General features: G+C 46.7%; 1 protein-coding gene across 1 annotated transcript; it reads left to right on the top strand.

Annotated features, from left to right (window-relative positions):
• The first annotated feature begins 1216 nt into the window (after positions 1 to 1216).
• On the top strand, positions 1217 to 21016 carry SMTNL1 (smoothelin like 1). Its single transcript, XM_033158209.1, has 9 exons — positions 1217 to 1300; positions 7790 to 8249; positions 9520 to 9655; positions 10653 to 10707; positions 11536 to 11706; positions 13419 to 13521; positions 15290 to 15441; positions 19036 to 19243; positions 20604 to 21016. The coding sequence occupies exons 2-8, from the start codon at positions 7854 to 7856 to the stop codon at positions 19178 to 19180; spliced, it is 1158 nt and encodes a 385-aa protein (XP_033014100.1). The 5' UTR covers positions 1217 to 1300; positions 7790 to 7853; the 3' UTR covers positions 19181 to 19243; positions 20604 to 21016.
• The last annotated feature ends 103 nt before the right edge of the window (positions 21017 to 21119 follow it).

The following is a 21119-nucleotide window of genomic DNA, read 5'->3' as shown; positions in this document are numbered from 1 at the left end:
GCTCTCATATCACAGCAAAATACTGTTGTCTTGTGCCGAGCCGGTTTAGGACCTATACAAGTCTCACCCCATCCCAAGGATGAACAAACACCTTGGCCCAGATGGAAATGTGCCTTTATGAAGCAGCTATATCTCAGCTTGCCTCCAAACATTCTGCTCCTGTAGAATTTCCTCACCTTCCTAGGACAGAGATGGTCCTAGGGCCTTGCTGTGGGAACAATATAATATATAATGTGAGAGAGTGGAGAAATGAGGCATAAAGAAGCAGCCTGTTCCAGCCTTCTTCCAGGCCCAGATATGAAAACAGAACCCCAGATTTCTGTTCTTATTTATTTAGGTTTTGACAGCATGGGTATACAAATTGCAATCCTAATTTCAGCCAGTGCATTGCAACTTTTTTTTAAAAGGAACTAGGAATTTATGTATTTGGTTTTTCAGATTAAAATTTTACAGTCACATATCCAACATACAACATAAAAACAAGATTCCAAGGAATCTCTTGGACTTCCTACCGTTAGTCATTTGCTGCTGCATCTTTATAATAAATCAAATCTTTTATCTCTCCATTGTATCCAAAATTCACCATTAAACTACAAGTGATATTCCAATCCTACTAATGATTTTAACTGTTTACAATGGTATTTAAGATAAGTTATAAATTTCCCCCATTCCTTATTAAAATTTTGATCTTCCTGATTTTCATTTGTTTCATGTGTGCTCTCTTCAAAGTATTGTTTCATTCTTTTCTGCTGGCTCCATTTCTTTTCATCTGAGTGGTCTCTGAATCCCTCTCTTCTGCGTTTCATCTAAATGCCTCATGCTTCATAAAGAGTAGCCCTGTTGCTAAGAGCTCCAGGACTTTTGCCACCAATGAAATACATCTCGTTCCCAATGTACCTCCACGTGGGCAGTGCCTCAAGGCATCGGGTCTCTAGCGGACACTAGACAGCACTCTCCCCTATAGGGGAGAAAAATGTTTCCTGTAGTTCTCTTCACCAACACAGGAGTTGCTCAGAGGCTGCTGGGAGAACTGACTTCTCTTCACCTTGCCCTGGCTCCATCTGCCCCTTCTGAGAAGTGGGAGCTGTGATTGAAAGAGGCACCTGTTGGCCTCCTGATAAAAATAGGAGCATCCAGTTACCCATCACAGTAGGGAGGGTGGGTGTATCAACAGAGTAGTAAACAATGAGAAAAGGCACAGCATGCACAGTGGAGGGGGGAAGAGAGGCTGAGAGGAGGCCAGGAGGAGGAAGCAGGAGAAGGAGAGAGCAAGGGAGAGACCGAACAGAAGACCAGCTTGGTAGGTGCAGCCTCATTTCCAAAGCCCCCTCTTTTCCCAGCAGCCCACTGTAGGGGTTCAGTACTCGAAAAGAACTGTTTGTGTGCATGTGTCTAGATAAGTGTTCATTCTGCAAACATGCCGGGATGGCCAGGGGCGTAGGAAGGGGGGGCGGAGCGCCCCGGGTGCCACTCTGGGAGGGGCAACAAGATGGTCCCTGCCACCCCCCAGGTGTAGAGCAGCCAAGGGCGCAGCGTCCGTACGGGCTGCTGCTCTCTTGTGCCGTCCGTACAGTCGCCGTGCGCAAGTGGCAGCCTGTACAGACTGCGCGTGTGCGGCATCCTGTACGGAGTGCACGTGCGTGGGGTGCCGCACATGCGCAGTCCATACGGGGTGCCGCACATGCGCCGCCCCGGGTGCTGGAGAGGGTTCCTCTGCCACTGGGGATGGCCAAATGGTGGCTCTGGAGCCATATTCAGGTCCCAAGTACAGCTCCTGGACACTCAAGAGAGAATGATAGAGGTGGAAGGAAAGTCCGCCCTGTGCATTGCTCTCCTGTTCATTCAGGGCCCAAGGAGCAGAAACAGCCACAAAAGTAGGGCTACAGATGAGGCTGTGTGGGGCCCTTCTTCAGGCGTGGAAGGGGCCTTTTCAGCGGTGACTCCCTCACTGGAATAGACTCCCAGAAAGAGGCTTACCTGGTGTCTACGCTGATGCTATTTAGTTGCCAAAGACCCCTAGGCTTTTTAATATAACCTATTTTTACATCTGCTCCTCGTATTTATTTATTTAACGTCTATACCACCTGCTTCTTCCAAGGGGCTCAAGGTGGTGTACATGGTTCTCCCCACACCCCATTTCACCCTCACAACAACCCTGTGAGGCAGGTTAGGTTAAGAGGTGGTGACTGGCTGAGTGGCGATTTTAACCTGGTCTCCCAGTTCACAGTCCCACAATCTGAACATTACGACACTTCAGCAGATTGCTTTTATGATGCTCTTTTAAACCCTGTTGTCTTAAGTGCTTTGCCTTAAATTGGGAGTCAATGAAAGACTGGGTAGGTTTCCCTAAAATGAATATTAGAGTTGTCTCGTTTTTTTATGGGCAAAGGTTCTATTTCTTCACCTTCTGAATTTTTGCCTGTCACAGTTTAAAGTGGTTTCTGGTGGAAAGATGCAGGAATGTGCAATACTGCACCTGCTGAATTTCTGGCTGTTGCACAGTGGGTTCAAGCAGGGGTAGCCAATATGGGGCCTGCCAGTCATTGTTGCCCCCCCCTCAACTCCCATCATCCTTGACCATTGGCAGTGTTGGCTGAGGCTGGTGGGAGCTGGCTCTGGTTTAAACATATTGGCCTGGTTTAAACATATTGGCCACAATTGCCCTAAACCATTATTTGATTCCAAATGCACATATGCCAGCAAGCCAAGAAAATCCTATTATCATTATTTGTATGTATTGGGAATTAAGGTACTTGGAGACAGCCTGCTTCCAGACAGAGGCTTAATTTGCAAACGAGACACTGAGATATTGCAAATGGGATATTGGCAACAGAGCTGGGGTTTCGGGTTGTTGGGGTTTTTTTATTTACCAGCTTTTCCCTGGGAGAGGTAACTTCAGATGAAATGGGATATATAGGCTGGCGTTTTAATGGCAACAAATTGGCTGCTAAGACCTTGCATGCATGAAGAACAGAGATCTCACAATAAACCCCGTCTGGAAACACCTTCCATTGGGGCTTACTCTCAGGAAAGTGCGTATAATTCAGCCTTCATGATCTGCCTCCAACTATCTGGTAGTACAAGGAGCTGAGCTTGAATAAATCTCAACGGGCCGACTAGTTTTCTTATGCCTCCAATAATCCATTTCAAAATCTTGGAAGATGTACAGTCACCCACTACCTATATTAACAGGGAAAAGATGAGCAGAGATGCCAAAGTTCCTCAGGCTCAATCTGGTTATGAACATAAGAACAGCCCTGGTGGATCAGGCCCATGCAGGGCCGTCTTAAGCATATCTGGTGCCGTGGTGCAAAAATCCCTCCGGCACCCCCCCCCAGCAACTCCAAAACAAGGGAGGGGGCGGTGAAAAATGTCCTCTGCCTCCCCCACCACCCCGATCCCTGGCGTGACGGCAGGAAAATGTGTTGGCAGACATGCTCTCCTGCGTCGGGGCGCCTGGGAAGGCTGCGCACCACCTTTCTCCATGAAGGAGGACAACAACCCCATCTTTAGCAGATGCAGAGGCTTGGGAGGGATGCTGCGTGCCCGCCAGCCATATAGTTGGCGGGGCGCAGTTGGCGGGCGTGCAGGGAAAGGGGAGGCTGTCGGCAAAGCCGCGCAGCTCCCCCACTTGCTAGGGCACTCCTGAGAGGCCAGTGCCCTGGCGCAATGAACCACTAAGACCAATGGGAAAGATGTCTCTGTCCTGACAGTGGCCAACCAGATGCCTGTGGGGAGCCTGCAAGCAGGATAAGAGCAGAACAGCACTGTCCCCACCCCCACCCCCGTGGTTTCCAGCCAGTGGTACCCAGAAGGATGCTGCCTCTGATTGCGGAGGCAGACTGTGAATGACGCAAACCCAAAGAGGCATCCTTTGTATATATGGCCAATGGCCAAAGGCCATGCCAAACATTTGCTCCCTTGCTCCCTGAACATCAAGGGCAGTCTGTGAATTGGGGAAGGCCTGTCGCTCATTGGAAGGCCAAATGCATTATGTGAGAAAAGTCCCAGGTTTAACTCCCAGAATCTCCTGGTTAGGCTGCCCAGGTGAAAAGGAGGGGATTCAGCAGGTATAGTTACATAAATTTCCTCTTTCACACTACTATTCAAGGTATAGGGGCCCTGGCTTCTTTTTCATCTAGTCACTCAACTCCAAGAAGAGCTAGAAAAGACCTCTGTCTAAAACCTTGGACAACCGTTGGTTTGACTGGTGTAAGGCATCTTCCTTTGTTCTTAATGAGCAGTTTAATTTGATGGAAGGCGTTTTAGGAGGGTCTCTGGGGGTTTTTCAGCTTTTCAGCTCTACAGGGAAATCAGCTGAGGCAGCGCTAATCAAGGCAAACTTGATGCAGAGCCCCAAAATTCCTGAGTTCACCCCATTATCCATGAGCTCAAACAGCAGCTAACAATCCTATTTCCTTCAATTCTAGGAAAACCTTCTTATTCATTGTGACTGGTCAGCCATACTGGTTTGAAGGGTTCCTTTCTTCATTTTATCCACCCGAAGTTGCTCCCATCACTCAGCCATGCCACCACTGAGCACCTCTGAGGGGAAAAAATGCTTGTATAGTATTCGCAGTCGGTCTAGTTCAGCAGATTCCCATGTCTGAAGAACACCAAACAATTTCAGACAAAGCAAGGATGGAAGGTGGCCATCACTGTCTCTTGTGGGAGCAAATTCCATAGTTTTAACAATTAACTGTGGGAAGATGTACTTTCTTTTGTCTATCCTGAATCTCACATTCAGGTTTTAGTGTTATGAGAGAGAGAAAAACTTTTCTCTGTCTGCTTTCCTGCACTGTGCATAATTTTGCACACCTCTATCATGTTACTCGCCTTTTCTGCAAACCCAAAAGCCCCAGATGTTGTCATCTTTCTTCATAGAGGAGTTGTTCCATCCCCTTAGGTGTTTTGCTTGTCCTGCACAAGGTCCCAGGTTCAATCCCTGGCATCACCGGGCAGGACTGGCAGATCCCTGTCTGAAATCCCAAAGAGTCACTTACAGTCAGTGTTGACAACACTAAGCTAGGTCAGTCAATGGTCTGACTCAGTATAAGGCAGCTTCCTAAGTTGCCATTGTGTGAGAATTCAGGGTGCCAATGAATTGTGTAGGTGTCTGTAGGAAATCCAAGAATGGAATAGCAACCGGTGGGTGACGATAAGACTGAGGGACATTTGTAGGAACATGAGATCACAGCAGGGGCTGACCAGGAAGGACTGGAGGGGTGTAGGCGATTGTTTCTGCATAACTGCTCAGATGTCTTTATACTGCAGCTGCCGATACAGCTTTATTGGATAAATTGCACAGTTTTAGCTGGCAACAGAGCTGCCTTTAATCCTCATTTCCTGTATAAGAGCTTCCTCTTCCACTTCGCTGAAAGTGTCAGAATGCTTTCCACAGACCAACTGTGACAGTCCTTTACTGTGCTAACAGCACTGCAGAAGCGTTAAAGAACTGGGGTCGGTGTTCAAACCCTTTAAGCGTGGGCTGCACTGACAACGAAGCAACGTTCATGACAAGAGTGTTTATTTGAGGAGTAGTGAAAACAAATTGTCAGTAAACTGAAGTCTGGGGTGAATGTGATTCAACCCAGCAATCTAAATGCATTAGCCAGCCAATTCCATCCACACACACACACACACACACACACACACACAGTCTTAATGTCAATATTCCCACCCATACCTCAATCAACCCCCCCTCCCCTCCCCTCCAAACACAAACCCCAAACATGGTTCCTTAACAGCACTGTAAGATGGCACAAGAGCTACAGAAGAGTGATAAGAATATGGGGCCTCCTTAACTGAAAGAGCCCGTTCATTTTCACTGCAATCCTACACACAGGTAGTGCTTAGTGGTATAGTGGTGTTGGACTAGGACCTGGGAGACCAGGGTTCAAATCCCCACTCGGCTGTGAAGCTCCCTGGGTGACTTTGGGCCAGTCACTCATTCAATCTCAGCCTTGCCTACCTCACAGAGTTGTTGTGAGGATAAAATGGGGAGGGGTATATGGACCACCTTGAGCTTCCTGGAGGAGAGATGGGATATGAATGTAATGAATGAATGAATACATACATACATACATACATACATACATAATCACAAGTCCCACAGAGTTCAATGGGACTTATTCCCGGGTAAGAACATGTAAGATCATTGCCTTAGGAAGACTGAGCCACTCTTGGCTCAGATGTGCTGGGCATCCTGACCTCTTGACTGTATCTGAAAATGTCAGAGGGTTATTTTTAGCAGGTGACAGCGTAGCTCACCTGCCCCTTCTCCCTATAATTTCCTCTTGCACGTTACATCCCTGAATCACTGGCTGCTCCTGGCATTTGTCAGCAGGTTTTATTTAAAGATGATTTACTAAGTGACAAGAAAAGAGTGGGTAGGGGCTCGCCCCTGCCTCCAAGCCTTAAAGGATCTGTGAAGTCCTGCTTCAGATAGGTGGCTGCTGTTTTGCAGGGCTGGCCCAAGAGTAAGGTGGCTGCCTGAGGCAGCTGATTTTGGGTGTTATTATGAATGGGCGGCACATTTTTAGTTACTTAATTTATTTATTGTAATATATTTTCTGTCTGGAAGGGGTGCTCAGAGGATTTGCTGCCCCACATGCTCAGAATAACTCATCCAGCTTTTGAGACCATTATGTACCTCGACTTGAGGAGAGGGCTCACCATTTGCTGCTCCACCTTGGGCAGCAACACGTATTGGCACAGTCCTGGTGCAAGGCTTGCCATGGATTCTCGTGACTAATTTAGCCTTCTGCGTAGCTCTGCCTGTCTCCATAGAAAGAAGCTGGATTAGGACACGTGTTGGGCAGGATCTACGCAAAAGCCATACTTTTGAGCCCACCGGATTCCTGAACTATAAGCTAGGCTGCTTCAACACAGGTTGATTCACATCAATGCAGTGCACCCTTCGCTGGAATTTGTGAAGCAAGGAGCTTATCCAGATGCTATTCTAAAACAGTGTTTTTCAACCACTGTTCCGCGGCACACTAGTGTGCCGCGAGATGTTGCCTGGTGTGCCGTTGGAAAAAATTGTTTATTTGATTCCTATTCAAGAGAATTACTTTATATATAGTCAATATAGGCACAGAGTTAAATTTTTTAACATTTTCTTATGGTGGTGTGCCTCGTGATTTTTTTCATGAAACAAGTGTGCCTTTGCCCAAAAAAGGTTGAAAAACACTGTTCTAAAACACCCAAGTATTCTATATTACCTTCTGGCTGAAAATTATTGCCTACCACATTGTGGGGAAGGCGCAGTCACACCATTTCCTTATGCGACAGAGACATTTAAAGCAGCACCATGCGTGAAACAAGAATCTATGTTCACTGCCTCAAGTGTAATTACCTTCTCACATAGTTATATCACACACAGCAAGACCCCTGGCCTGGCTGGGCTCCTACTGTGTAGCTTAATATTTCCATAGCTCTTAAAGACTATTTATAACATACACCCAGCAGAGGGCATCCCTTTTGCTCTCCCCCCCCCCCAAGTACTGCTGGTGGAATTCTTGGTGAAACTTGAGAAGGAAGTATTTGTATTCCAAAAGGTTTATAGCAGGGATGTGGGAATTCATAGCTTTCCAGATATTTGCTGGACTACAACTCCCATCATTCCTAGCCATTTTGCTATGCTGGCTTTAAATATGCACTTTAAATGTGCTCCGCGTAAAATGTATACCGTGTGCCTGCCCTAATAGTTGCATCAGTTGGTATCAAAGAGTGACATATTTTAGCCCTCTGATTTTCACGTTTTGTCCCTTGCCCTGTGAATTTCCAGAACTGGAGCTGGAAGAGGCCACCAGCTTCATCCTCCACTGAAGCAGCCAGAGGAACTTGACACCATGGAGGCCGAAGGCACTAAGAAGCAGCAGGAGGAGAGCCAGCAGATCAATGGACTGGAGCAACAGAGCGAGTCAGGAGATGCTCAGGTTGAGGCTCATGGAGAGACTGAGGCTGGGAAAACAGAGGCTGCTGCTGGGAAGAAGACCAAGGATGACAATGAGCCTGCAGGAAAGGCTCCGGGGGCCGAGGAGATGCTGGGATCTGAGACCAAAGAGAAAGCAGAGGAAGCCGGAGAAACCAACCAGGCAGCCTCTGAGGATACAGTGGCCGTGGGTGTCTCTGGAGCAGAGCCCAAGGAAAAAGCTGAGGTTTCTGGAACACCAGAAGAACCGCAGGAAGAGAAAGGAGCAAAAGCTGATGCCTTGGAAAGAAACACCAGCACTTCCAGCGCAGAGGTGGGAACAGAGTGCATTTCACGCCCTGTCTTGTGCATATCATTCCCCTGGCTGGCTTGTCTTGCTCTCTGTTAGCTTACAGGTATATGTTAGTTTCTTTCCTTTATAGCAGCCTTCACTGCTCCAGATGTTTTGGACTACAACTCCCATCCGCCCCAGCCAGCACCCCAATTCTGTGTAGGTCCATTGCACCTCTTTGTCTTCAAGGTTCCATGAGACCTTTTGTATTTCCATTAGCATGCGACTCCCAATAGTTAGCTAGTAGCTTTATATGCTGCCTTTAACCCCATATTGGAACTCAAGCTGGTGTCCATGGGATTTCTGGCTGGTCCCCCAACCCAGCAGTGGCCAGACGCAAAAGCAAAGCAGGCCATGAAACTGCCAGGGGGCTGGACCAGCCGTCTGAGCCAGAAAGAAAAACAGAAGACAAGCGAGACTGATTTTAGGAGGAATTTATGCACATACAATTGTGTAAGCCACTCGTTTCTGTCTCCGTGTGTAAGTGGCTCCTTTGCAAAGCTAAGGCACCAGGTTTCAAAATAGTTTCTGGGAAACACTGAGGATGCAGGAAAGAACAGAGATATGCTGTGGGAATGGTAAACAAGGTAAATGTCTCGCCCTACAATTTGTGGAGACTATCCACAGGGCTTGGCTTATTTATAAGGTTTTTGTTCTGTCTTAAAGCATATGGCCCCAAGGCAGCTTACAATTGGTTGTTGGTGGTGCTGGGCGATACCGCTGGTTTTCAACATTGTAATATATCATCAACTAAACATCACAATGTACCGATATATCACAATGTCTGAAATAAGGATGGAACTATGCAAAAATGAATGGGGTAATGTCTTGGCAACTGCTCCTGCTTAGGGGTCTAAAACCAATATACTTTTACTTACTGTTAACATATTGTTACAACTGTTATTTTATAGTACAGAGCAACAGGAGTAGCAGGAATCATGAGAGAAGTGATGATCGGCTTCTTGGTTTCCCCCACATCATGATTTTTTTTTACATAGCGCACACACACTGTGATTCACAGTTGATCGCCATGTCAAATATAATGAAATTATGTCAAATCTTATGAAACCGTTATCACGATGTGGACTTCAAACCAATTGGGGACGATGTATTGATACAGCACTCAGCCCTAGATGTTGGACTTCACTCCAGATTAATGTAGGGTATACTCCTTATCCCACAAGACAGTGGAGCTTACAATAACGACACTGAAAATGTGTTTTGGCCTGTCCCTTCTCTCTTGTTCATGTAGGGCCAAACTCACAGCACTTCAGATGAGCCTCTCTCGCCAGAACCAGAGGAGGAAGAAGAATTCTGGCCAGAATTCTCTCCAAGTTCTCCTGAACAGAGCCCACAAAGCCCCACAGAGTTCAAAAACGTGGAGACGGGTAAGGAAAATATGATTCAGCACACTGAAAATTTAAAGCAGAGGTGGGGGAACTTGCAGCCTATGGGCCAATCTTGACCTGCCTGGCTGTTTTCACCAGGCCAAGCCCACCCATTGGCTGACATAACCAGTGACATCAGTCGATGGGCGGGAGGACAGGTTTTAATCCTGCCTAGGTTGTGCTGCCCTATTCCCAGCAGGATCACACAGTCTAGGCAGCAGGATTTAATATTCTCTCATGAGCTGATGAGCAGAGATTAAAACCCTTTCCCTTTTCTTTTAATTGGGCCTGGGAGGTGAACCACGGCTGCCACACCCACTTATTCAAGGTCACAGTTCTCCACTGTTGCCATCCACCTGTTCGAAGCAGTGCTGTTTGAAGCAGCTCCTGTCTCCTTTAAAGGATCAAAGGATACTTTGCAAAGCCACAGAGTGGATTTTGACAGGTGGTCTGCCCTGCCTGCCTGTCAGTTATATACCATCACAGTGACATCACAGGATTGACAGGTGTCTGGCCCCCACTCAGTTCTCAGACTGGGCCTGCAAGGCTGATCCTGAGAAGAATCTGTCCCTGAGAAGAATCTGAGCCAAAAAAAATGGTTCCCCATTTACGAAATACACTTGAGATTAAAGCTCTAGGTGGCACTCTTGATTTATTGATTGAAAAGGTACCTTACATGGAATCTGGCAACAGACACAGAATCCTGAGAAACTCAATTTTATTTTATTTAAAGCATGTTTCTAGCCCTCATCATTCTGAAGGCATAACTGAAAGCAAGCAGTAGCTTCACTTCCTACATATGGGAATTCCCTGCATGACTGCATGGGATCCCTCACAGTCTTCAGTCACATTTCACAAGTTGGGGATGGGTGCAGAGGCAATGCTGAGAACCGTGGTGGAGAAGCATTGGGTGTCTCTGTGTTGCTTCCCCTCTCCTCATGCCATTTCTCACAAGTGTGATTTGTTAAAAGGTATAACTTTCTGTAATTTCATCTAGGAAGCACTCCTTCAGGCCCAACTGCCCCTGAAGCTGCCACGGGGAACAGCACCAGGTGAGACAGAGTCTCTGAGAGCAACCCTGGCCTAGTAGAGCTGTGTTGTGTGACCCCTTCCTACCATGGGGCAACGTACACAGAAAGCACAGCTCAGCAATGATGGTGATGACAAAGATTCTGAACAATAACTGTTGCCTCATGGAGGAGTGCTGCTAGGTACTTAACGGGCTCCAGGCAGTCACAAGCCCACAACACGCAAATGTCCATAGTGTGCCTCTGGGCATATTAAGATGCCAGGTTGCTGAGGTCTCACCAGCACTGCATTTTGCAATGCACCCAGACACCTTGTAAGCAATGATAGATATATGGTTGGAGAAAGGGACCAGAGATTTGGGGTGTGAGGGGGGAAGACCACCACCACAGCCCTGTGTCTTGGGCCTGGGGACTGGAACTTTAAACATTGCCCTGCAAAGAGCACCAGGTTGAGATTTTAAGCCAGCAAAAACTATACTGAGCAATGATGGAGAACTTGCAGACCTCCAGATCACCCCTGACCATTGGCCATGCTGGCTGGGGCTGATGAGGGTCCAACCACATCTGGAGCACCATAGGTCTCCCGCTCTTGCCATGGAGGACCACTACCATTATAATATTTACCCCTTCCCTCAGAGTGGCTCTCGTCAGGACTGATGGGGATGCTTTTCCATGAGTGGTGAGAGGAAGGGCCTTCTCCTGGCCGCCATCTTGGCCTTTCCTCCTCCTCCTCCTATTTTGAGAAGTGCTAGACTGAGAGGGGATCACAGGTCTACCTACTGCCATGGCCTCATCCAATACCTCTCAGCCTTCTTGGGTTTGCTTGTTTGTTTACTTGCTTTTGGTTCTCAGCACTGAAGCAGTCCCAAAGCGGGATCAAGAGCAACTGCCAGCTGCTGAGGGAGCAGCCGCTGCCAAGGAGGAGAAGAAGAAGAGGCCCACTTTTGACAGAAGGGAGATGACGAGGCCTCGTATGCCACCCAGAGCTCAGTCCCGCAAGGCCATCATGGATAAGTTTGGAGGGTAAGCCTGGGACTGCACCACTGGGTGCCTCCATTGCAATCCTCTTTCTCTCTCTTTCTTCATTGCCCCACAGCCTTTGTACTTCCTGTGTAGCGCATGCATGCTTCCTTCTGCTACAACTCCTAGATAGTGCAAAATGTTTATTTACTGCCTGTCACATAAACATTTCCAGGAGGAGCACAAGAATAAAAGCAGTGCAATAATTAAAATCAATAGACAAAATATTAAAAATCGTTATCTAAAAAAAGAGGCCTGAACTATAGCATGTTATTTATTCTGGTGCACGGACAGCCTAACAAGGTAGAGAAGGCAGCTTTAAAAGATAGCTTTGTAAGAGACTGCAAAACAGATTCTTCCATGTTAAAGAGAAAGTGCAGGGCCAGCATCACCACCTGTCCTTCTCAGGTAACTGCCAGGGCCCTCAGCATTCTGGCACTGCTGTATGCTGCCCTGAACCACCCTCAGTTTTTGATTCCTTGCCTCTGCCACAGGTGGCTGGATCTAGTCACCCTCTTCATTTCACACAGTGTCCCCACATCTAAGCATTGCTCTGGGACATTGTAAGAAGACCTAGACATGCAGCAGCACTGCTTGGAGTACTGCCACCACAACCAGCTAAGCCTGCCAAAGGCAAGTGCACCAACTCCTAGGGGCCGAAGCAGTTTATATATATATGATTTTTATTAATTTTTCATTAATAATACTCCAATTGATACAATGCCAAATCTTGCCACATCATAACACAAATAATAAAGCTAATTATACATTCCAATTTATATATTTTTAAAAGACTTCCCATGTTCTGGCCAGTCAGAGTTAGTTTTTTGTTTCTTGTTCCTGCTTTTTCTGGGGCCAAAGCTGTTTGGGACCCCTCAACGTTTTGTTTTGTTGTTTTGTTTTGTTTTGTTTTGTTTTGTTTTGTTTTGTTTTGTTTTTGAGGTGGCTGGGCCCCCTCAATGTTCAGAGGGTGTTCAGCTACATCACTGGCTCCTTGAAACGTCTCATGTGGCATTGGGACGTCGCATTGGGCCCCCTCAATCGTCTTGAGAAGATGGCGCCTCTGGCCAGGGGACACAGAGAGAGGAGGGGACCCAGCAAAAGACACTTTGCCCTGGTGGCCCTCAAACCTACAACTGGCCTGGATAAAGAGGTTTCTCTTGGGCAGATCAGTGAATAGATAAGAATCTACGCAATCAACTAGAGAAAAGGCCGCAGACGAGGAACCTTATTATTGTGTGGACAACATTCCAGGTTCCACGTTCCAGGGGTAAATGGGGCAAGAGGGAATAGTGGGTAGAGCAAAAGATGGGGCTCTTGTAGGCTACATTTCAACAGCAAAGAAGCCAGCAGGTTCTGTTCATGCACATCACTCTGCAGCCAGGTAAACAAGAGGCATTATCAGAGTTCAAGGGCACATTCCAGTCAGACAAAAGCTCTCAAGGAAAGGATGGTGAGGGGTGTAGCCAGGGGAGATCCCCAAGAGCTGGACAAAGGCCTGCATTTATCCATCTAGCCTGAGGTTATAGGAATTCATCCTAAAGAGGCAGATCTGTGCCCCCAATGCTGTCCAGTAGAGAAGAATGAGGAAATGTAAATCAAATCAGTTAAATTCTATATAGTCTGTGGATTCCTGAGAAGCATGTCTTTATTCTGGCTCTAGTCACTCATTATCTTCTCCCTCTTTTGGTCATTTCCCTCCTTCCCTTCCAAAGGGCTGCAACCGGTCCTGCCCCCAATATCAAGAAGACAGGAGGTGCCAACACAGTGAAGACCATGTTGCTGGAGTGGTGCCAGGCAAAGACCCGTGGCTATGAGGTAATGAGTCTGTATAAACTCTGAAACTCAATGCCTCCTTAAGTGGTCCTTCAGCTCATGACCCCACTGTTCCTCAGGGATGCAGCAGGCACCCTCATTTCCCTTGTGAGGATGGTGTTGATCATGCAACTTGTGTGTGTGTGTGATCAGCTGTTATATGACAATAAGATGATTTCTTGTGAAATGTGTGTGTATTTTTTTTTCTGGTACAGAGGAATGTTCCCTGTTCTTATTAGATTGCATCAGCATCAGTGTGTGATCAAGATTGTGTGATCTCCACAATCAGTCCCAACAGGTTGTCAAAGGTGGCTGTCTCTCTCATTTTGTGTTAGGCCATGCCCCCCATGCCAGTCATTTTATGACTAGCAGCCACAGCACTCTCAAAAATTTGAAATGTGCCCATTGATCCCAAAGGCTGGTGATCCCTGCAATGCGTGTTGGAGTGCCTTGACATAAAATTACTGACCATACAGGCTTGTCTGAAGTGTTGCTGAGAGACTGCAGACCCAGCCGAATCATGCGGCATCTTTAAAGACTAACAAATGTGTTATGGCATAAGCTTTTATGAACTGCTACACTGCTGCCCTGATAAATTCCTTAAAGATGCCCGAAGACTCTTTGTGGTGTTTGCTGCAACAGACTGACATGGCAACCTCACTGGAAATTGAGAAAATGTCCATGAAAAATGAAGCACTTGGAACGTTCTAGAAGGGCTATGTAACTGCTACCATTTCCCTACACTTCAGATTGTGGTGGGTTATAAATAGGCACAACGTAACCTCAGGTTTATGTTAATACTCTGTGCTTATCACCCTCAGATACATTTTGTAATTCCTCAAAATAGTAGCACTATTTGTCTCACTCTCTCTCACACACACACAAATACACACCCCAGAACAGTGCAATCTTGCCAAAAGCAAACTGTTGGAGAAAATGTACCTATAAACCAAACCTGAGATTCTCTCTACACAGAGGTGCCAGCCACAATGACAAATTCATGGGATTTCCACCCACAGGTTGTTAGGTTTTTTTAATATAAATAATAATAAAAAAAATCATCTAAGCAAATAGTAATGCATCTTTCAAGTTCCATTTGGTCACTTCCGAACTTCTGTTTCAAAGCAGTAATTACAATACTGTATTCCCACAACTGATTATCAAGGAGCAAAAGCAGTCTGAACTGCTGTTTGGCTTTAAAGGGGCTTTGGTAGACACTAACAATCGTGCAAGTCTTTTTTCCTGACTTTAAGACACTTGCTAAGCAGGCAAGTAATTTTATTTATTACAGATTCAGCAGTCGTTCCTTCTACACATTTGTACGGCAGTCTTTTAACTGTGAAGAAAACCTGCCTTTCCCAACCATTTCAGTATTATACATGGTAATGCCATGACCACAGCTGTACCAGACATCTTCAGCGCAAACAGATGCATATTCATGAGTTGGTTTGGATGTTTCCAATCCCACTCAGTCCTGATGATCATTTGGTGCCTGACCTACGTCACAGGGTTGTTATAAAGATTTTTTTAAAAATGAGAACTCCATTCACATGATCCTGAAATGATTGGAAGAAAGGAGGGACATAAATGGGATGGACAAATAAGCAAACTAGTGTAGACATTCTGATAATAATAATAATAATAATAATAATAATAATAATAATAATAAACGCCTGTTGCAGCTGCTGGGTTGTGGGGTGTAGAGATTGAGTATAAGCCCAAGGAGAGAAGACAGGTGGGCCCTGTTTATGTTTCTCTTTCTCATTCCCAGCACGTGGACATCCAGAATTTCTCCTCCAGCTGGAGCAGTGGCATGGCCTTCTGCGCTCTCATCCACAAATTCTTCCCAGATGCGTTTGACTACGCTGCACTTGACCCAGCAAACCGCAAAGAGAACTTCACTCTGGCCTTCTCCACTGCAGAGTGAGCACCTTCCCAGACCCCAGGACGCCACAACCATAGGGCAGGTTGGGTTGGGTGGAAGAGCCAGGCCACACTTTCACATACCCACATCCTGGTGATTGTGGGTGCATTGCTGTTTGCTGCAGTGAACATGTAAACAAATTTATACTGTACCTGTATACCTGAAGGAGCGTCTCCACCCCCATCGTTCAGCCCCAACACTGAGATCCAGCGCCGAGGGCCTTCTGGCGGTTCCCTCATTGCGAGAGGTGAGGTTACAGGGAACCAGACAGAGGGCCTTTTCGGTAGTGGCACCCACCCTGTGGAACACCCTTCCATCAGATGTCAAGGAAATAAGCAGATATCCTATTTTTAAGAGACATCTGAAGGCAGCCCTGTTTAGGGACGTTTTTAATATTTAATACTGTATTGTTTTAACATTCGTTTGGGAGCCGCCCAGAATGGTTGGGGAAGCTCAGCCAGATGGGTGGGGTACAAATAAATTATTGTTGTTGTTGTTATTATTATTATTATTATTATTATTATTATTACCCCACCCATCTGGCTGGGTTTCCCCAGCCACTCTGAGCGGCTCCCAACAGAATAAAAGGCGATAAAATATCAAATATTAAAAACTTCCCTAAATAGGGCTGACTTCAGATGCCTTCTAAAAGTCAGATAGTTGTTTATTTCCTTGACATCTGATGGGAGGGCGTTCCACAGGGCAGGCACTACTACCGAGAAGGCCCTCTGCCTGGTACATGTAACAACATTTAGGCCTTATCTACACTTACCTCCCCCCCCCCCAAGTCCGCTCTTTCCAGGCACAGGCCCACACTTTAAAGCTCCGTGTCCTCGCAAAAGCCCACTCTTTAAAGCTGAAGTGCAACAAACATCAATTTGTGTTTTCCACAGATTGTTGTTTGCTCAGATTCAGATTTAAAGAACTGGCTTTCACTGGGAAAATGCCAAAGCAAAAAAAGGGGGGGCACTCAGACACTAAGCTTTAAAGTGTGGACTTGTGGACTTCCGGCGGCGACGCCATCGCCGGGTGGTCGAAGGCTGCTTCGGGTCCGAAGCGCCTTGTCCATCCCGGGGGTTAGGAGCCGCGCTACCGCAGCGCGCGGCTCCGGTTGGGGTGCGGGAAGAGCGTCCCGCACCCTGGGCTCCCCGGCTGCGCCCGCGGAGGCTCTGAACCCTTCCCTTGCCCCCCCTGTAAAGGGGGAGTGGGGGTGAAGGGCAAACGGAGCCGGGCTTCGGGGACATGCCCCAACCGGGATGCAAATGCGGCGACAGAGCCCGCGGTGAGCGTCCAAGTTCTACCTGTGAAGAATGGAGCTAAAAGAACCCGGTGGTCGTGAGTAAAGAATTTGATTAGAAATTGTGCTTTTGGAACGATCCGGGGGGAAGGAGAATGGCAGCCTGCCCTCCCTCCCTTCGAGCTCAAGAATCTAACCAATTTGAGTGATTGCTGCTACAGAACTGGTTACAATGTATTTAAAATTGACACAGGAGACTGGCAAACTTTTCTTTTGGGAAGTTAACTAGAGGAAAATATCTCCTTTTAAAGTTGCGGTATTTGCGCTCCAGTTCAGGAAAATGGCGACGAACAAAGAGGGGAGTAGAAATATGACACCCGCTTCCTCCTCCTCTGCCAGTATGCTGGGTTTCGTCCTTGAACTGGCACTGAACTCTGGACTAACGGACGAACAGAGACTCACTGCCTTGAAGGTGGAACTGCTTTATAGAAAAGTCAAAGTCTTGTGTGGGGGTCTGAAATGGAACCAATTGCCCACAGAGGAGGCTTACAAAACTTTTGATACTTTGGAAGAAAGCCTTGCCAAAGAGCTGAGAGGATGGATGCAAAGATGGAGTGAAATGAATGAGCTACTTCGGAGAAGAAAATCGCCTTTTGGGGGTGGCAGCCCCAAGGCGACGTTAAGATTTCGTATATCCAGTCCCCGAGGTGTGAGCTCGGGGGCCAGGGACAGAGAATTAAGGCATCTGCAAGAAGAAAAGGAATGTTACAAAGAACCGAAGAAGCTGAGAGATGATGAGAGGGACACCTCTGAACTCGCGGCAAGGAGAGGTTTGGACTGTGCCTGGATCTGTGGACGCTTGGAGAGGGAAGAGATATGGAAGTTCAGTGCTGATGCCATCAGGAGAAGAATAATGGACAGAGGGGGTGTGGGGTGAAGCATTAAGTAAACTCTAAGCAGCCTGATATGGTAAATTGAAATCGGAGGGTGAATACTGTCAACAACATTTTGTTATATTTTTTATTTGAACATGAAAGGAGATATTTCAAGTTTTTACGTTACTAGCAGCAACCTTAAGGATAGAAGAGATAGATTAGATGCGAATGATTTGCGAAGATCTATGAGGTGGAGTATAAGCAAAGTGAATTTAAGTGGATTAAGTTTATGGATTTAGAAGATTAAATGGTGAGGTATTATTATGATGATGCATTTTTAGTAAATGTTGAAGATATAATTGAATGTAATTATACAATTGAAGTTAATGGTTTTTTTTTTGTAGGAGAAATGGTTATAAAATAGATCAAGGATACAAACTCGAAGGTGAAAAGGCAGGGGAAGTCAAAAGTCAAGATATGGAATTAGAAATTTTTTTTTTCTAGAAAGATGCAATAAGAAAGCTTGACATTGTTTGTATTTGTTTTATCTGTTTTGCATTTGTTTAATTGTAGGTGTGGGTGTGGGTATATGTTTGTTATAGAAAAATGCCAATAAATTCTTATAAAAAAAAAAATAAAGTGTGGACTTGTGCCTGGAAACTGTGGGGGAAAAGTTAAGTGTGGATAACAGCAATTCAAAGCACAGCTAAACCATTTCAAACAACCGAGCAACATAAAACAACAAAGCAACAGTTGTACATTTCAGCACAGGTTAATATCAGAGTGCAACAACAACACTTGGGCAAATGAACAGGTCTTCACTTTGCACCAAAGAAATATCAAAGGGGGGGGGGGGGGGCAGAAACAGGGCGCTATACCCAAGGAAGCTTTTTCTCCTGTCACTTGACCTCTGGAAGCAGGGGAAGCTGGAGAAGGGCCTCGGAAGGCAATCTCTGCATGCAAATAGGCTTGTTTGGTAGTAGGACAGCCTTTCCTATGCCATGCCAGTCGTAGGGAGCTGTAGTCCACAACCTCTGGTCTCTTTACACCTTCTGCACCTGCCTGAGGAACATGGCGTAAACCAAGCCAGAGTCAAAAAGCACTAATAGGGACATCTCGCCATCTGTACCCTAGCATGTAATGTATTATATGGGCTATGGTTTGTTCATGAGCGGGGAACCTGTTGCCGTCCAGGTGTTGCTGGGTTCCCACTACCAGCAGCCCCAACCAGCACAGCCAAGGATGATGGGAGTTGGAATTCAGCACCCAAAGCACTGCACGTTTACCACCACCACCACCACCCCCGCTTTGGATCACAGTCCTCTTCCATCCCGTGCCAACTTTCCGAAGTCAAAGGGGTGGGGCGGCTTGACAGTTTTTTTGGTTTAAGAGTGTTATGTTCAAGAGATTCCCTGTAGCATCTGTGAAGGTGAAAAAGGTGGCAAGCTAAATCTGGATGCTCTTTGACATCTTCTTCCCAGGGAGCTTGCTGACTGTGCCCAGCTTCTGGATGTGTCCGACATGGTGCACATGAGTGTCCCTGACAGCAAATGCATCTACACCTACGTCCAGGAGCTTTATCGCAGCCTGGTGCAGAAAGGGCTTGTGAAGACCAAGAAGAAATGAGAACGGAAAGCAGGCTTGCATTTGAGGCTTACTGGAAGTTGGAGGGAAGGTTTGGCAGAACAGGTGAGAAGGCTCCATGGAGGACCTCTTCACTAAGTGAGAATGTAATATAATGGCCAGTAGGGGACACGGATGGTGCTGTGATCTAAACCACAGAGCCTCTTGGGCTTGCCGATCAGAAAGTTCGCAGTTTGAATCCCCTTGACGGGGTGAGCTCCCGTTGCTCTGTCCCAGCTCCTGCCAACCTAGCAGTTCGAAAGCATGCCAGTGCAAGTAGATAAACAGGTACCGCTGCAGCAGGAAGGTAAACAGCATTTCCTTGTGCTCTGGCTTCTGTCATGGTGTTCTGTTGCACCAGAAGCAGTTTAGTTGTGCTGGCCACATGACAAGGAAAGCTGTCTGTGGACAAACACTGGCTCCCTCTGCCTGAAAGCGAGATGGGCACTGCAACCCCATAGTTCCCTTTGACTGGACTTAACCATCCGGGGTCCTTTACCTTTTTTATATATGTAACGGCTAGTAGAAATGGGGGACAGGACACTGGCTCAGTCATTATCACATCTCTGGAAGCAACCTTATTTTAACATTTATACCATGCCTTACAGTTTCAACTTGAAGCACCCAAGGTGGCTTACAGAGCGGTAAATTATAAAAAGCTCAAGGAGGATGTCGAAGACAGAGCCATGGTTTAAATCAGGGCTGCCAAACAGAATTATCTTATTGAGTCCTGCGACTTCCCCAGTGAGGTCTTTGGCCTCCCTACCTCATGCTACACAATTTGCTGAACCACCTCCAGAGCTTGGGAATGATGTGCACAGAACAAAGGGATGACCCACCAATTGCATGTCTCAAATTAGCCCCACACCCCATTTTAGATTAGCAGCAAATATATCAAAGCATATGGCGTCTGCAGCCAAGGGTTGGTTGGTGATATCTGGTCAGTAGAAAAGGATATTTGGATGACAGGGGCATTAAAGGTGGCAGGACTGGGTGATGATGGATAGCTGTTTTGGCTGGTGGCAGGTGTTCTGGCATGCAAGAAGCTTTTGGAGGTCTGGCAGTGGCTAGTGGGGAGAGGGCTTAAAATGGGAGGTTATGAGCTGAAAGTGGGTGCCCAGCATAAGAGTGTGTGTGAAGTGACAATTGAGGGCAGCACTGGTGATGGGATAGTGGGAGACAACATTTGGAAGCAAGGGGCATTGCTAACCATAATCCTACTACTGGTCTCCCCCTCCAACCCAACCAGGGCAAACAAACCAGTGGGTTTTTTGATGCAGATTATGGGTGTGGTCCATCTGTATCTTATTTGCAGGTAAGATGCCCCTCCAACCCTTTTGGATTCTCCTCCTCTGCAATGGAAATTACAGCTTCTCTTATGCTAAAGTGGACTCAAGATTCAGGATTTTCTTTTTTTGCTTTTCAGAGAGAAGGCGGCATGGGGTGTCCCCTGGTCTCTATTCTGCCATTTCTTGTGTGCTGCACTGGATCAAACGAAAGTGGCTTTTGCTCTAGCATTTAAGTCGGCTATACACAGACTTTCTGCCGGTGTGCTTTTGAGATGTGTGGGGGAAAGGGGTCGTTAACTCTGTCCTGTAGGTGCTTCTAGTCACCTTCAGCAATCTGGCCTCCAAGGAACCAAAAGTCTCTGTCATAAACGGGCATGGTGTGGAACAAGGAAGTCTCTCCAGAAAATTACCACTGCCCATTTCACGTACTATTCACTTGGCTGCAAATGCTGGCAAGTCCTCCTCCAACCCGTGCTGCGCTTCTCTTTAACCTTGCTCACTTCTCCTTACCGAGCATCATTAAAGCACAACTGCTTGAAGTCCAAGGCAACTAGGCAGTGTCTGTGATTCCTGCCCGCCCCCCAAAAGCAAACTACAGTTCAAGCCCCATCAATCAATGGTGGGGTTACCAAGTAGATAGTATGAACAGCTCT

The sequence above is a fragment of the Lacerta agilis genome, chromosome 1, assembly GCF_009819535.1.
Source record: "Lacerta agilis isolate rLacAgi1 chromosome 1, rLacAgi1.pri, whole genome shotgun sequence".
Taxonomy (NCBI): Eukaryota; Metazoa; Chordata; class Lepidosauria; order Squamata; family Lacertidae; genus Lacerta; species Lacerta agilis.
The sequence above is the reverse complement of the archived record's forward strand: the minus strand, read 5'-3'. Positions and strand labels throughout refer to the sequence as shown.

Coding starts and splice junctions, on each gene's coding strand:
- SMTNL1 (XM_033158209.1), top strand. CDS start 7,854: ATGGAGGCCGAAGGCACTAAGAAGCAGCAGGAGGAGAGCCAGCAGATC. Junction 11,707..13,418: donor ATCATGGATAAGTTTGGAGG/GTAAGCCTGGGA, acceptor TCCCTTCCAAAG/GGCTGCAACCGGTCCTGCCC. Junction 13,522..15,289: donor CAAAGACCCGTGGCTATGAG/GTAATGAGTCTG, acceptor TCTCATTCCCAG/CACGTGGACATCCAGAATTT.